The following is a 14,903-nucleotide window of genomic DNA, read 5'->3' as shown; positions in this document are numbered from 1 at the left end:
CCCTAGCCCGCCTTCCCGCTGCTAAAGAGCGATTCCATTGGTCGGTGACGGGGTCGTGGCCTTCGAGAAAGGGAAGGGCCACGGAGAGGTCGGCGGCCCTTCCGTTGTCATGGGAACTCGGGAGGCGGCCCTGCGGCTCGTGGGAGGGGAGGCTCGGGGCGGTTGGCGGGCTCTGAGAGGAGCTCGGCTCGAGCCGGCTGCCAGTGGCGTTTTACCTGTCTTGTGAACTGTGGCAGCGGGTAGGTGTCGCGGGTACGCACGTTACACGGTCACTTGCAAAGCTGAAAGGCGCCTGAAGGGTGAGGCAACCGTGCTGCTGGGGAAAGGGGGGAAACCCCCCCTCCCCGCTTCTCTGCACTCTCTACACAGGATTTAGGTGCCGCTGCACCATCAACCCTTCGCTAACGTTTTCAAGCATTCCCACGGTCCAGTAGTTTCTTATTGCAGAGGAAAGAGGTTACGGCTTTCTCTGACAAAGGCACCGTTTAGGTCGTCGACTGGTGCTCTTTTTTAAGTAACGGAAAGCGCCGATCCTGTTTGCCTAGGAAACGAAACTTCTCGGGAGACCCGTTGCTGAAGTGGAGGACTGGATGCAGATAGCGTCTGACGGCCTCGCGCTCGACTGCCCCGCGAAGTGGCACCGGCACCAGGGTGGCTCTTAACTTAATCCTCCACTGAAGGGCATTGAACTCTGTAGCGAAGTTTAAAAGACTTTGATCCTGCCGTGCACGTGAGAAACACGACCCCCCATATCGACTTAAAAAAATAAAATAAAATACTTGCTGTTCCATTGGAAAGTAGCAGGAGTGAAGTCTGAGATTTGACGCTGTGTCTCGTTGGGTTGCTTTGCATTTCTGTCTGGTTGGAATTATTTTTGCAAGGACTGGATGTTCTGGATTGCCTTGGAGGGAGATGATATTGTCCTGTTGGACTGTGACATGTGCCTTAAACCGTCACTTAGCAAAGTGCTGTGTTGGCTCCTAAACTTCTGATCTTCCAATAGTTTTCACATATTTATTGCACAAAAAAAAAAATCATTATGTATATATATCTTCATAAATTAAACGCAATTTGAAAACGTCCTGATAAATAGGACCGATTTCTTCTTATTGGAGTTATTGTCCCGTTTCTTTTTTCAAGAGAAACACATACTCACCAAAAATGGACACTTTAGAAATTATCATGATATTACACGAAGACAGAAGACAGATTTGAAATCAGGTTTAAAGCAGCTGTACTTGAGCCTCTTAAGTAAAATCTGCTGGGCGCTTGCAACTGTAACTGCCAGTACCTACTTGAATCTCTGCAGGAATATAAGCTTAAGAATGCCAGTGAAAAAGCAAGGTGGGCTATTGCAACTTCCTATCTGATATTTCATCCCTGTTTGGTAGAGGATAGAAGTAGTTATTCTAAGGCATAAATTAGATGCTAATGGAAAGGTTTGAAGAAGAAGGGTTACTTTTGAAAGCTCATCATAAAATGCATTTAGTTCAATAAAAAAGGTATTCCTTATTTCGTTTGTGGTTTTTTAAAAAAAATTTATTTCTATATATTACCTATAAACCCATTGATATCACTTTTCTATCTTTGAGGTGCTCTGGAAATTGAAGCTCCAAACTGTATATGAAAAATCCTCATTATCGTAAGGAGTCATGAAATATTTTTTTCATTCCAAACTTGTATCAAATTATAAGCTAAAGATTTTTTTTTTCTTAAGACTGTCTTTATTAAGAATGTGCCTAGGTGATTTAAAGTTTTTTCCATGTTGATCCCTTGATGTTGCTATTCCCTCATTTTCCACTGGGATAATAATGTACATTTCTGCTAAATCAACACAATAAGAGTGTAATAAACCATTTTAATGTCAAAAAGGCTGTTTTATGCATGTAAATGGGCTGTTGTAAAATTAGGTCACACCTAAAAGCATATGTGGTGCAAACTAGTATGTACTTATGAAGATAGGCATGCCCAGGGGAATAATAAAGCATGGATGGGTTTGCCTTTATCCCTGTTCTTGCGCAGGTGAAATGTGCTTGTTTTCAATCTAGGTGCAATTTCTGCAGAGGTTTTGCTAGTATTTTATAAAAGACACATATGGGGGCAGTTCTGTAAAGGTGCCTACATTAACAGATGTTACACACATGTTTAGAATTTCAGCATTTACGTGTTCTTAAATGTATAGGAGCTATGTCCTATTTTGCAGTGATGGGACATAGGAAGGTGTGGTGCTTCCATTTACGTGTGTAACTTAGAGAATGCCTCCATTATATAGGTACTCCCAGTTGCACCAGCTCTGTGAATAGTGTTACCACACATGTTTAGATGTTAGGCACACTGATACTCAGTTATGCAAGTTAACTATAACAAAAAGTAGGCAGGTGAAAATTCTCAGAGGTGCATAAAGTTAGGCACCTAAGTTAATTAGAAAATTGGCTTTAATTAAGAGCTTTAATAAGCTCGTAATTGGGGGTGGGGGGTGGGGAGTTAATTGGGTGATAGGCGCCTATCTAAGGCATGATTCTATAAAAGATAGGTGCCTATTGCATGTTGCCTAGTGATCCCTAACTCCAAAGTAGTCTTAATTTTGAAAAAAAAAAAAAATTACAAGAATTAACTCTTGCCACAGCAATACAGCATGAAATTAACTAAGGAAATCTTTATACAATTAAAGAAAACAATCAAAAGCTCCTTTGACCTCAATCAGTGGAGGAGGAATTCCGAATAAGTGAAGAGAAACTTATTATACGTATACTTAATTAATCAAGAAAAAGCTTAACAGCAAAAGAATCCCATTTTAACTAACTGCTATTCACAATACCGTTAGGCACCTAGATTGCCGAGCCTAACCAATCTAGGCGCCTAACTTAATGTTTTAATTAGTTCAATCAGCATTGTTAATTGAAAAGTGGCATTATAAAACAAAAAAATTAAATTTGCTGGTAGGCATCTAACTCGGTAGGCATCTACACCAAGGCGCCTATCGGGAAAATAGGTGTGATTAGGGGCAGAGTTTAGGCATGAATTGAGTTAGGCACCAGTATTTTAGGACAAAAAAACTGTAGCATAATATATCAGATGCTTATTGGCGCCTAACTCGATTTAGGTGCCACAAGGTGCGATTCTACAAATAGCACCTAACTTTGAATGTCATGTAGGTATCATTTTCCTAGGCACCTACCAAATTAGTCGCTGATTATAGAATCAGGCCCTAAGGACTGGATTCTACAAATGGTGCCAATATTGGTGGCCACCTAAAAAAACAGCCGGCAATCGCATGTCAATCATGCAACAGTGCCATTTGTAGAATTGCCAGAAATGAAGGCCAGGGTTTTTGAAGGCCTACATTTTTGGTGCATACATTTGATGTGAATCACATTTATGGAGGCACCTAAGAACACCTGAGGTTGTTTCTGGCATTAACCATACATACTTCAACCTTAGGTGTTCTAAGGTTCCTCCGTAGACATGATGAAGGTGCCGTTTTTGTAGGCATCTCTAGGCACCTTCGTTTTTTAAACAATTTTTTAATTGTTTTATAACAGCTTTGCAATTAACTCCCCCATTTATGAAACCGCTTTAGTGTTTTTTTATCACTGGCTGCGGCGGTAAAAGCTCCGACGCTCATAAAATTTCTATGAGTATCGGAGCTTTTACCACCACCGCCAATAAAAAAAACCGCTAATGCAGTTTCATAAAAGGGGGGATAAGTTAGGTGCCGGCAGGGAGCCTACTGGCACCTAACTTAATGTGCTGTTTATAGAATATGCCCCTTAGGGCCATTCAGGGAGGGGGCTCAGCATGGGGCAGGAGCGCATAAAGCTTGCTCCTGCCCGGTACAGCACTGGACCACCAGTGATTCAAAAAGGTATATGGGGGGAGGCAGGAGGGAGGTTAAAAAATTGTCAGTCAGCTGGGACATAAGACGGGACCAGGTCATACAGCAGGCTTGCAGGTCATCGGTAGAGAGGGGGGACACAGGACAAGGAAGGGAGGTAGGATAGGGTGCAGAGCCTAGCAAGGAGGGAAGGGGGACTGGGTGAAGAGCCTGGCTGGAAGGGAGGGAGGACAGGGAGACGGGTGAGAAGAGTCTGACACGGCAGGGAGTGAGGGGAGCTGGGTGCAGAGACTGGCAGGGCAAGGCACATGAATAATAACATTCCACCTCCCCAGCTTATATTCTAGTTTACCTTTTGGGGGGAAAAAGGTACCTCGACTTATATTCGGATCATCTTGTATTCAAGTATATACACACGTGGATCCTCAGAGATTTCAAGTGTGAAACTAAAATATACAAGTGTATTCCCCTTTTTGCAAAGGGAATATGCATTTGTGGGGGAAAAATTTCCATGATGACTTTTGTACCGTGTTAATACTCTTTTAAGCTAGGGCTTTAAAGAGGGATGAAGGGAATCTTTGTAGTATATTTCTACCTTTAAATAGTGGCTTCACTACTTAATTAGTGGCACTTGTGTATGTGGATTTCTAAAATTGAGCAGCTACATGTGAAGCTGTGAAAATGTTACTCCACATGTAAGTACTGACACTTCCAAGTGGAAGCTGTCAGGTTTGTACTGTTGAATTTTTTAACACATATATCTGTAAATTGATTGCTCCTGCTGCATATGCCAGCAGCTACAAGTGTACTTCTGGAAGTATTTTAGAAAAGGTTCTGCATCGATAGAGCCTCTTCAGAAATATCATTGGAACTGAGCACATCTCAACTTGAAACATTTCAATTCCAGTCTCTGTTTCATGTATGTGGTTGGGTGTGCATGTTTGCTGTGACCTGCTCCTCCTGCATTGTCTGATGTGTGTAGTTTTTAGTAGTGTCTGCTCTCTTCTCTACCTTGCATTACTGTTCTTCTCTGTCAGATATTGTAGTTCCTTTCCCGTTTCCCTAGTTTTAATGATTGTAAAAAGCTCAATTGGTGTTGCCCATGGTGCAGTATGGCAAGTGAAATAAAAACGTGAAACCATTTGAAATGAGGTCCGCATCAATTTGCACTCGCTGAAATTTCCCTATCAAAATAAATGCATGAAACGAATATCTCCTTTCCCTAAGAAAATAAACCAAATTTGTCTTCCCATTGCACTTGCCTAGGAAACACTGCTATTAGAGTAGAGAGCAGTTTTCTGGGAGCAGAGCTAATAATGGGTCAATGGGTCAACAATATTGGATAGGCCATGTGGGTTCACAGGTCAGTGTCCATGACCCACTGACTCACGATAACATTAAATTTATTTATTTATTTACCTGCTTCCTTGAGTTTGTCTTGCTATCTGAATGTTAGTGACCTTGATGATCGCTTTAGTGTGTGCTTGTGGCTTGGGCTGCAGCGGGTGAGTGGAGTGCTGCTGGAGGTCTGAGATTTGCTACAGAGTGCAGCTGCGGGAAATGCCTGTACAACTTAGCTGCGCCTGCAGGGAGAAGGAAAACCACAGAGAGATGATTGAGCAGGCACAGCCCAACCCTGACGCGGACTCCCCAATCCTCTGTAAAAACAAAACGCCAGATCTGTGCACTAGTGGCTGAGGTCGACGGTGGCTGAGTACAGCTGTGCAGGATTGGACTGACTGCAGGTAGGAATCAGATTGGTGGTCTGAGCAGTCTGACCCTGTGTGTAAGAGTACCAAAATATCAGTCAAGATGTCTAAGAACAGGGATCTCAAAGTCCCCCCTTGAGGGCCGCAATCCAGTCAGGTTTTCAGGATTTCCTCAATGAATATGCATTGACAGCAGTGCATGCACATAGATCTCATGCATATTCATTGGAGAAATCTTGAAAACCCGACTGGATTGCGGCCCTCAAGGAGGGACTGAGACCCCTATCTAAAAATGACGTCTATCGTGGACATCAGACTGTTTGTATATTGTGATTTGAAATGGTTCTTTTCTGAAAGAAAATGCAGGCGGCAAAGCCAAATGTTGGAAAACTGGTTGAAACTGCAGACGGTGAGCAGATTTTTTGGCTGGGCAGCCTGCATAAATTGTTCTTGTTGTCAGCTGAATGTGAGAGACACTTCAGCACATTCAATGCTCGACACATAATTACATCACAGTGCAGTAGCATGTATCCTGAAACTATTTAGGCTATTTCAGTTGTGCTTGTGGGGGTACAAAAATAAACTGATCAAGTGATTTTGAAATAGTGACTCAGGTAGACAGTGCATGTAATAGTCTTTGTTATTGCGGTCACATGACACATGACTCGCACGTAGAAGTACTGTACCCATTTCAGTTGTGATGCATGTCTTTCTGTCTTTTGTGAATAAATGAAAAGTGCAAACAGTAATCATAAAAAATAAATAATAAAAATAAAAGAAGAGAAATTGCACCATTGCTCTCACAATTAGAGCTAGTTTGGTAGTTAACAATGCAGTTTCAGTTAGCAAAAGGCCTATATTTGTCAATTGTAGCCTTATTTGCTGACACTGGGAAAATGTACTGCGAGTCATGGGTCAAAGGTATGATGGGTCACAAAGGATGACCCACTGTCAGCTCTGTCTGGGAGTACTGTGATTTAAAAAAGATCTGTGTGCTCAAGTTAGGCTGTCCATTTCAACTGGAACTATTCCTGAAAGTTTAATCACATGAGAAAATGATACTAAGGATTGGCCTGTGCAACTAATTTGTTATGGAGAGAACAGCTTACGTAACGGTTTGCCCCGGTGGGAAATTTGCACCTGTGTGTGTCAGATTTTTCATATGCCAGCAAAGTTCAAGTACATTGCATACTCCAAAACAGTATTGAAAACTGCTAGTGATGGTGTGCATCTTATGTGTAAATGATTGATGAAGTGTACTCTACTCTTTAATATATGCTTTAATTGTTTTGGGTGCATTAATTTTCATTCAGCTGTTTGTAACAGAACTAAAAATAGTTTATTGTCATTAAATGACTGATACCTTCAAAATAGTTCTTTTAGACTTTTGCTTGTATGGAATATTCTTCAGACTAAAAATATTAGGGTTAAAATTTTAAACTGTTGAAAATTAATAAATAGAGTTCTATGGGAAGTAGTTTTAAGGTGCATTATGAACATAAAACACATTATTTGCCACTTAATATGCATTAAACACTAATGTATATTTTATTACTGTAATGTTAATCTAAGTTAGAGGATACATAGTAATGAGATTCAAAGCATGCAAATTTCCTATGTATATTGAATAACACAGTTTGCGGTAAATACTACAGTTTCTTGCGTTAGTCCTGCAAAATAATGTCATCGAAAAGTTGGTAGTTTTTCCTGGCTAGGAGCATTGGGCTGATACTTAAGGAGGCTTGTCATGAGTTTTCTCACTGATGCACCATAGGAACTCTATGAGTGTCGGGAGCAGCGCAAAGCATTCAGTACGCCTACCGGCACTAAAAACCTCTTATGTGGTTTTGTAAAAGGGGGGTGTAAATTATGGACAGATCTGAAAACTGTGCTAGCTTCTCCTCAGTTCCCAAAAGCTGTTTATGCATGTTTAATGTTGTATTCTTTATGAGTCAGAATTATGGATGCATTTTTTGAATAAGGAACCCTATTGGTTTTCTTAATTTTTCTATCAAACAGAGTTTTTTCTTCAAGACTTCAGCTTTAGTTATAAGAGTATTATTTATTTATTTCCCACCTCCCAGAAAGCTCAGGGCAGGTAACAGTAGAACAAACACAGATTTAGAGAGTGGTGTTGCAGAGAACAGAGGGAACCTAGGTACAGTATTAAAGGCTAACAAATAATCATCAAGGAGAAGTGTACAAATTCTGTAGGCAGTGGATCTAAGTACAAGGTGAGGCCTCAACTTACACATCAGTCTCTTGTGGTGGAATCTACTCTCAAGAAATCTGCTCTTTCTAAGGTCTATGCCACAGCTTCCCCAGGGCTGGAAAGGTTGAATACTGGATAGAATTCCATGCTGGTAAATAGTCATAAATTATAATTTTTATTTTACCTGCTATCTCAAATATTTGGTAAAGCAGATGCCAAATTTTCTCAAATATCTTCCTTCTCGTAGGAAATCAGAGTTTCAACATCTGTTCCATGCTCTCACCCTGCTTAAGCAGCATATAGTACAATCGGCATAAGATGCCTTTGAGCTGTCTTCCAGAGTTTTGGCAGTGCTGTGGCCATGAGGAGGCTCGCATGGCTAAGTGTTGTGGATATGGACATTAACCTCCAAGATCAGTTAACTAATATTCCCTACCTTGGAGATGAGCTTTTTGGAGACAGTATTTAAAATGTGACTAAAAAAACTTTCAGAGCATGAAAAATCTTTTAACTCACTGCTCCGACCTAAATTGAAATCCTCTGCCTCTAAGGTTTTCAAACCATCTGTTTCATATCAGAGACGTTATACACTAAAATCTACTCCTCTATCCAAGCCACAACAGAAAAAAAAAACGTCAACAGTATCCTCAAAAGCCTCAGACATCTGCTGCTTCCTAGTCGAATCAGCCTTTTTGACCGATGACTTGAGAGCATAATCTCAATCAGTATACCTCTGCCTCTCCCTCTCCCCATTGGAGGTTGTCTCACATATTACCATCATCACTGGCAGCTAATCACCTCCGATCTCTGTGTTCTCAATATCATTCGAGAAGGTTATTCTCGTCATTTCCTCGACATTCTTCCAGATCATCCTCCAATACAGTCCTCTCTTCTCCAGGAAGTTGAATCTCTGCTCATTCTCAATGCTATCGAGAAGATTCCTTTGGACCAGCAGAACAGGGGTTTATTTCTGGTATTTCCTCGTTCCAAAGAATACTGGAGGTCTTCTCCCGATATTGGACCTCAGAGCTCTCAACAAATTTCTTATCAAAGAAAAGTTTTGAATGCTGTCTCTGGCATCCCTGTACCCCTTACTGGATCAACATGATTGGTTATGTTCTCTGGATCTCAAGGAGGCTTACACTCATATTTTCATTCACCCAGCCTCTCGCAAGTTTCTCAGATTTCGGGTGGAAAATCATCATTACCATTACAAAGTTCTGCCTTTTGGCCTTGCATCATCTCCCAGAGTTTTCACCAAGTGGCTCGTGGTAGTGGCAGCAGCCTTGAGAACTCATGATTTGCAAGTCTTTCCCTATCTAGATGATTGGCTCATCAAAGATCCTTCCTCTTAAGGGGTTGCTGTAGCGACACAACAGAGTATATTGTTTCTTCAGAATTTGGGATTTGAAATCAACTTCCCCAAATCTCAATTGCAGCCTTCTCAGACTCTTCAGTTCATTGGAGCCCTCCTTGATACTGTTCAATTCAGGGCATTCCTTCCTCAGCAACATCAAGATGCTTTGATACAGCTTTGCTATCAAGTGTCCCTCCTCACTTCAATCTCAGCGAGGCACATGATAGTTCCCTTAGGTCACATGGCCTCTACTGTTCAAGTGACTCCTTTTGCCAGACTGCACCTGCGAATCACTCAGTGGTCCCTGGCTTCTCAGTGGACACAGGCTTTTGATTTTCTTTCTCGGCACATTATAGTAACATCTTCTATGCAAAAATCTCTTCAGTGGTGGATGCTCTCTTCCAATCTTTCCAGAGGTTTGCCTTTTCAAATGCCCCCTCACCAGAAGGTTCTCAACAGATTCGTCAACCTACACCTGGGGAGCTCACATGGATGGTCTCTGTATTCAAGGTCATTGGACCACTGTAGATCGTCGCCATCACATAAATCTGTTGGAACTCAGAGCAATCTTCAATGCACTCAAGACTTTTCAGCATCTTCTTCAAGACCAGGTTATTCTTGTCCATACAGACAATCAAGTAGTCATGTACTACATGAATAAACAAGGAGGCACAAGGTCTCTTCTCTTTTGCCAGGAAGCTCAGAAGATTTGGAATTGGACAATTCATCACAACATTTTTCTGAAAGCTGTTTAAAATCAAGGTAGAAAAATTCACTGGCAGACAAACTAAGTCGTATTCGCCAACTTCACAAATGGACGTTGAACTCAGCAGCTCTCCGTCAAATTTTCTCTCAGGGGGTACCCCTCAGGTAGACCTTTTTTCGTCTCCCCACAACAACAAACTAACCCAGTTCTGTTCAAGACTATACTCTCCTCATTGCCTAGAGGCGGATGCCTTTCTCCTGGACTGGACGAATAAGTTCCTCTATGCTTTTTCTCCATTTCCACTAATTCTCAAAACGCTTGTCAAACTCAAACACAAATCAGCCACCATAATTCTGATAGCTCCTCGGTGGCCTAGATAACCATGGTTCTCCCTTCTTCTTCAACTCAACAGCAGGAAGCCAACCGCCTCTCAAACCACCTCCAGTAATTTGGGATCTCAATGTGGTACTTGCTAAAACTGATGAAGCCTCCATTTGAACCAATGTCTATGGCTCATCTTAAATACCTCTCTTGGAAAGTAGTTTTCCTCATTTCTCTAACGTCTGCTCGTAGAGTCAGTGAACTTCAAGCCTTGGTAGCGGATCCACCATTTACAGTGTTCCATCATGATAAGGTGGTACTCTGCACCCATCCAAAGTTTCTACCTAAAGTTGTTACTGAGTTTCATCTCAATCAATCATTTGTTCTTCCAGTATTTTTCCCAAGCCTCATCCTGGAGAAACAGCTCTTCATACTCTGGACTGCAAATGAGCATTAGCCTACTATTTGCAAAGGACTAAATCACATAGATCTTCTCCACAACTTTTTGTCTCATTTGATCCTAACAAGTTGGGACATCCTGTTTCCAAGAGGACAATTTCCAACTGGTTGGCTGCTTGCATCTCGTTTTGTTATGCTCAGGCTGGACTGCAACTGGAGGGTCATGTCACAGCCCACAAAGTTCAATCTATGGCAACTTCAGTAGCTTTCCTACGTTCTACTCCTATAGATGAAATACGCAAAGCTGCTACTTAGTCCTCGGTTCATACCTTTACTTCTCATTACTGTCTGGAATCCTATTTCAGACGGGATGGCCATTTCGGCCAAGCAGTATTACAAAATTTATTTTCACATTAACCAACTCTCCCACCATCCCATTTCTGGTTAGCTTGGAGGTCACCCACATGTGAAAATATGCTGCCTGCTTGTCCTGAGATAAAGCACAGTTACTTATCGTAACAGGTGTTATCCAGGGACAGAAGGCAGATATTCTCACAACTCACCCACCTCCCCTGGTTGGCTTCTTAGCTGGCTATCTGAACTGAGGAGCTGCACGCCTACGTTAGGCGATAAGTCACAAACTTTCTAAAGTTCTTAAAGTGCAAGAGCGCTTTAGCAGCTTCCATATCGGGGCTGTGTGGATGACGTCACCCACATGTGAGAATATCTGCCTGCTGTCCCTGGATAACACGTGTTATGGTAAGTAACTGTGCTATATATGCTAAGGGGAAAATAATGTGGCTTAGTGCCCTAACTCAGTTTTAAAACAACCCCCCCATAAGAAATATTTAGCTGCAGCTATTTACTTCAGACAAAATAGATCTATAACAAATAGTTGGTTTTTTTGTACCCACATGAAAAATTCATGTGCATATATAGTCCATTGTTTTGATTAAACATAATAAAAAGAGATAAGGAGAAAAATGTTAACTTTTTTTGTGGATTTAGCTAAGACCTTTTCAGTAGAGGTTCGTGGCAAGTTACATTCTGGAACACCTTGTGTTTGTCGCTGGAAGACTTACAGTCTTGGGGCTAGAATCACTACTGCATTATTTTATTCTGTCTCATTTTATACAGTGGGACCTAGTACCAGTAGTGCATATTAATGGCATTAGCACACATTAGTAACTCTAGCCTTAAGTTTGTATCTGAGGCAGTAGAGGGCTAAGTGTCTAATGGCACAAGGAGTATCAGTGGAGTTGGAACCTAGGCATTCCCTGGATTTTAGCTTGCTGCCTTTACCACTAGGCTGCAATCAACTTTCATTGATAGTCCATTACATCTGAAAGTTTATTCACATTTATTAAATAATGAATTATTGTAAGATAAAAACCTGCAAAGCGGCTCATTACTTATGGCATGTGAAAACAGGCCATTTTCTTATTTGGAGGAATGTTTGTGAATTTGAAATCTATTTTTACTTTGACAGGAAATATACTGCCAGAGTAGCAGTACACATTTATTTTGAGAGCATGTATTTTGCTGAAGCAAGCACTTAGATCAGGAATGAACACAGATGTTTTGAAATGTGGAGAAGCAATGTTAAGCCATTTATTTTGGACTTGTGATAAAATTCAGGGTTTTTGGAAGCATATGACCAGTACTTGATACAAGTGCTGAAAGTGGACATGGTTATAAATGTGTTGGTGATGCTGTTTTGATGTTTTTTTCTGTTTTGTGAGAAAGGCTCTGGTGTTGGCACAAAAGTGCATATTGATTTGAGTAGAGAAGTATGATGCCTTCAAACGTGACTCAGTAATGAAATCTGTTGTTTGAACTCATTTTGATGGAATGTTTGAAAATACGAGGGGAAAAATCAGCAGTGGGAAGGGTTTCATAAGATTATTGAAATGTATTCCACATAGAGCTCAAAGTTTAATACTCGGACCTTGACTTACCTCAGTCTCTCGACTCTTCCAATTCTGTCTGCCACCAAACGGCTTAACAAAATGGATCACCCTATCCAACTAATCACCCCTTCTTCTTTACCCCCCTTACTTAATGCTTCTGCTCGTCTTTATCGAACTCCACAGTATATATCACCGCTGTATGTAACACTACTGTATGAACCCCGCTATATATATGCAACTTACAACAAATGTAACTTCTCTGCAATAGTAACCGACCTGAAAAATAACTTCACCGCAAATGTAGCGTCGGCTTTATCGAACTCCGCAGTATATATCACCGTTGTATGTAACACTACTGTATGAACTCCGCTATATATATGCAACTTACAACAAATGTAACTTCTCTGCAATAGTAACCGACCTGAAAAATAACTTCACCGCAAATGTAGCATCGCCGAAAATGTAAATGTAGCTATGCCAAAAAAAAAAAAATGTGTAACTTTGCTGTAATGTACAATCTCTTCATCTGTTAACCGCATAGAACTTCCATGGTAATGCGGTATACAAAAATAAAGTTATTATTATTATTATTATAAAGTTATTATTATTATTAAGAAGGGTTTGATGAGAGAGAAAGCATAGTCTCTCCTTTTTTCCCTTTTCTATTACATGAGGTGGGGGCAGGGGGAGTACAGGTTAGAAAGAGGAATTTTATATTGAGTGCCAGTTCTCCCAGAAGTGGAAAAATGAACTGCTTCTAAATTCATGTAAGGAACTCCATGGGTCTAGTATGTAAGTTTGAGAACATGGGAGGATTAGCTATAGGATATGGGGGGTGGCAGGGATAACGGATGATAGGGATAAGGGTGGATGATACTTAAAAATTGGGGTAAATTTATGGTGGTATGTTTAGATTTGTATGATGGTTCAAATGTGTGTGTGTGTGGGGGGGGTCCTGCTGTGTGTTTATTTTTTTAATTGTTTATTCTAGCTGTATTAATAAAGAAGAATAACATTAAAAAATGAACCAGATATTGAACCCAAATTCTATACTTGGGATTTATCTTTTAGCAATAGTAAGTTATACCATATTTCTGAGTACCAAAGCATGTACATGCTTTTTTTTGGCTCCATGTTAATTTTTGCATAATGGGCTTAGTAAAACCCAGTGTTAGTCCAGTGAGTTTCCAGTTTTTTCATTAGTTTATTTTTCCTACAATATGAAAACACTGGAAACTCGCTGGACTAAATGTATAGCCCTCGATGGAGACCACGTTTTTTTAACTTGCTTTTTTACCAAACCTTTCAAACCACCCTTGTACTTAAGTACAATAATTAGTTACTTAGGGGTCCTTTTACTAAGCTGTGGTAAAAAGTGGTCTTAGCACCCTTATTTGGGTCTTCCTTGCGTGCTAAGATCATTTTTACTGCAGCTAGAAAATTGTTGAATTTACTATTTTTTAAATTAATGGCCATGCAGTAATTTTGCCATTAGCTCATGGCCATTACAATATTATGGCCCTGTTTTCTGTAATTGTTGAGGGTGATAAGTATATTGGATTTGAGCTACTTTGAAAAGTCCCTGAGACAGAGAATCGAAATATCTGAGAATTTAGCCGCAACATAAATGTTTAGAGTGTGTTGAGCTTAGTACTTCTAATTTTTCACATTGTTGTATGAAAGCACAAATTTTTTTTCACTTTTTCTATTAGTTAGTGTGTGGTAATGTAGCACAGATTAGCACAGAAACACCCATGCTCCACCCTGAGCCACACCCCTTCTCAAAATGTTTTGAAATATTTTTTAGCACATGTTTGTATGTACAGATCCAAAACTTACTGCAGGCTGCCTGAGCATGCCTTGCAGTAAGCCATTTTAAGCTGTGGTAAGTACACATTAGAGCAGTGCGTTGCAAACTTTTAAAGCTGCTGGCACACTAATCTTGGGGCTGCGGCCGGAGGGCACTCAGCAATGCACGGATGTTGACGCAATGACATCAAGCACATGCGTGACATGATCACATCAACGTCCGTGTATGAACAAATGTCCTCCAGCCGCATCCCTGAACCTCCTATTAGTGCCAATGGGTGCTGCAGAAGGAGAGCTGAGGAGAAGGAGTCGAGGCACCAGCTGACTGACTATAGTACATGCCTCTCGCTGTGAGAGGCATGTCCTGTAAGCAGTCAGCTGGCGCCTCTCCTCCTCGCCTGCATCTCGGGGCACACCTGGAATCCTCTGAGGTACACAGTTCATGATACATTGCATTAGTGCTTACTGCAGCTTAGTATAAGGACCCCTTAGTTACTATATGACACTAACCATTACATTACATTATAATTATTCTTGTATTCCGCAATACCTTATGGTTTTATGCAGATCACAAATTAAAGAATAACCGGCAAAAACTGGAGCATTACAAACAATAATAATAATGAACTGACATTACAGTGAGTA

At 40.8% G+C, this 14,903-nt stretch overlaps 1 protein-coding gene across 1 annotated transcript in view; it reads left to right on the top strand.

The window, feature by feature from the left end:
* The first annotated feature begins 21 nt into the window (after positions 1-21).
* DLG2 (discs large MAGUK scaffold protein 2) overlaps positions 22-14,903 on the top strand; it is a 1,272,293-nt gene continuing 1,257,411 nt past the window's right edge. Inside the window, exon 1 of the mRNA XM_033948577.1 lies at positions 22-1,344. Coding sequence (XP_033804468.1) covers positions 1,326-1,344 — 19 coding nt within the window. The 5' untranslated portion in view covers positions 22-1,325. The remainder of the gene's footprint in view (positions 1,345-14,903) is intronic.

This window comes from Geotrypetes seraphini, chromosome 6 (genome assembly GCF_902459505.1).
Source record: "Geotrypetes seraphini chromosome 6, aGeoSer1.1, whole genome shotgun sequence".
Lineage (NCBI taxonomy): Eukaryota > Metazoa > Chordata > Amphibia > Gymnophiona > Dermophiidae > Geotrypetes > Geotrypetes seraphini.
This window is presented reverse-complemented; position numbering and strand designations above follow the sequence as displayed.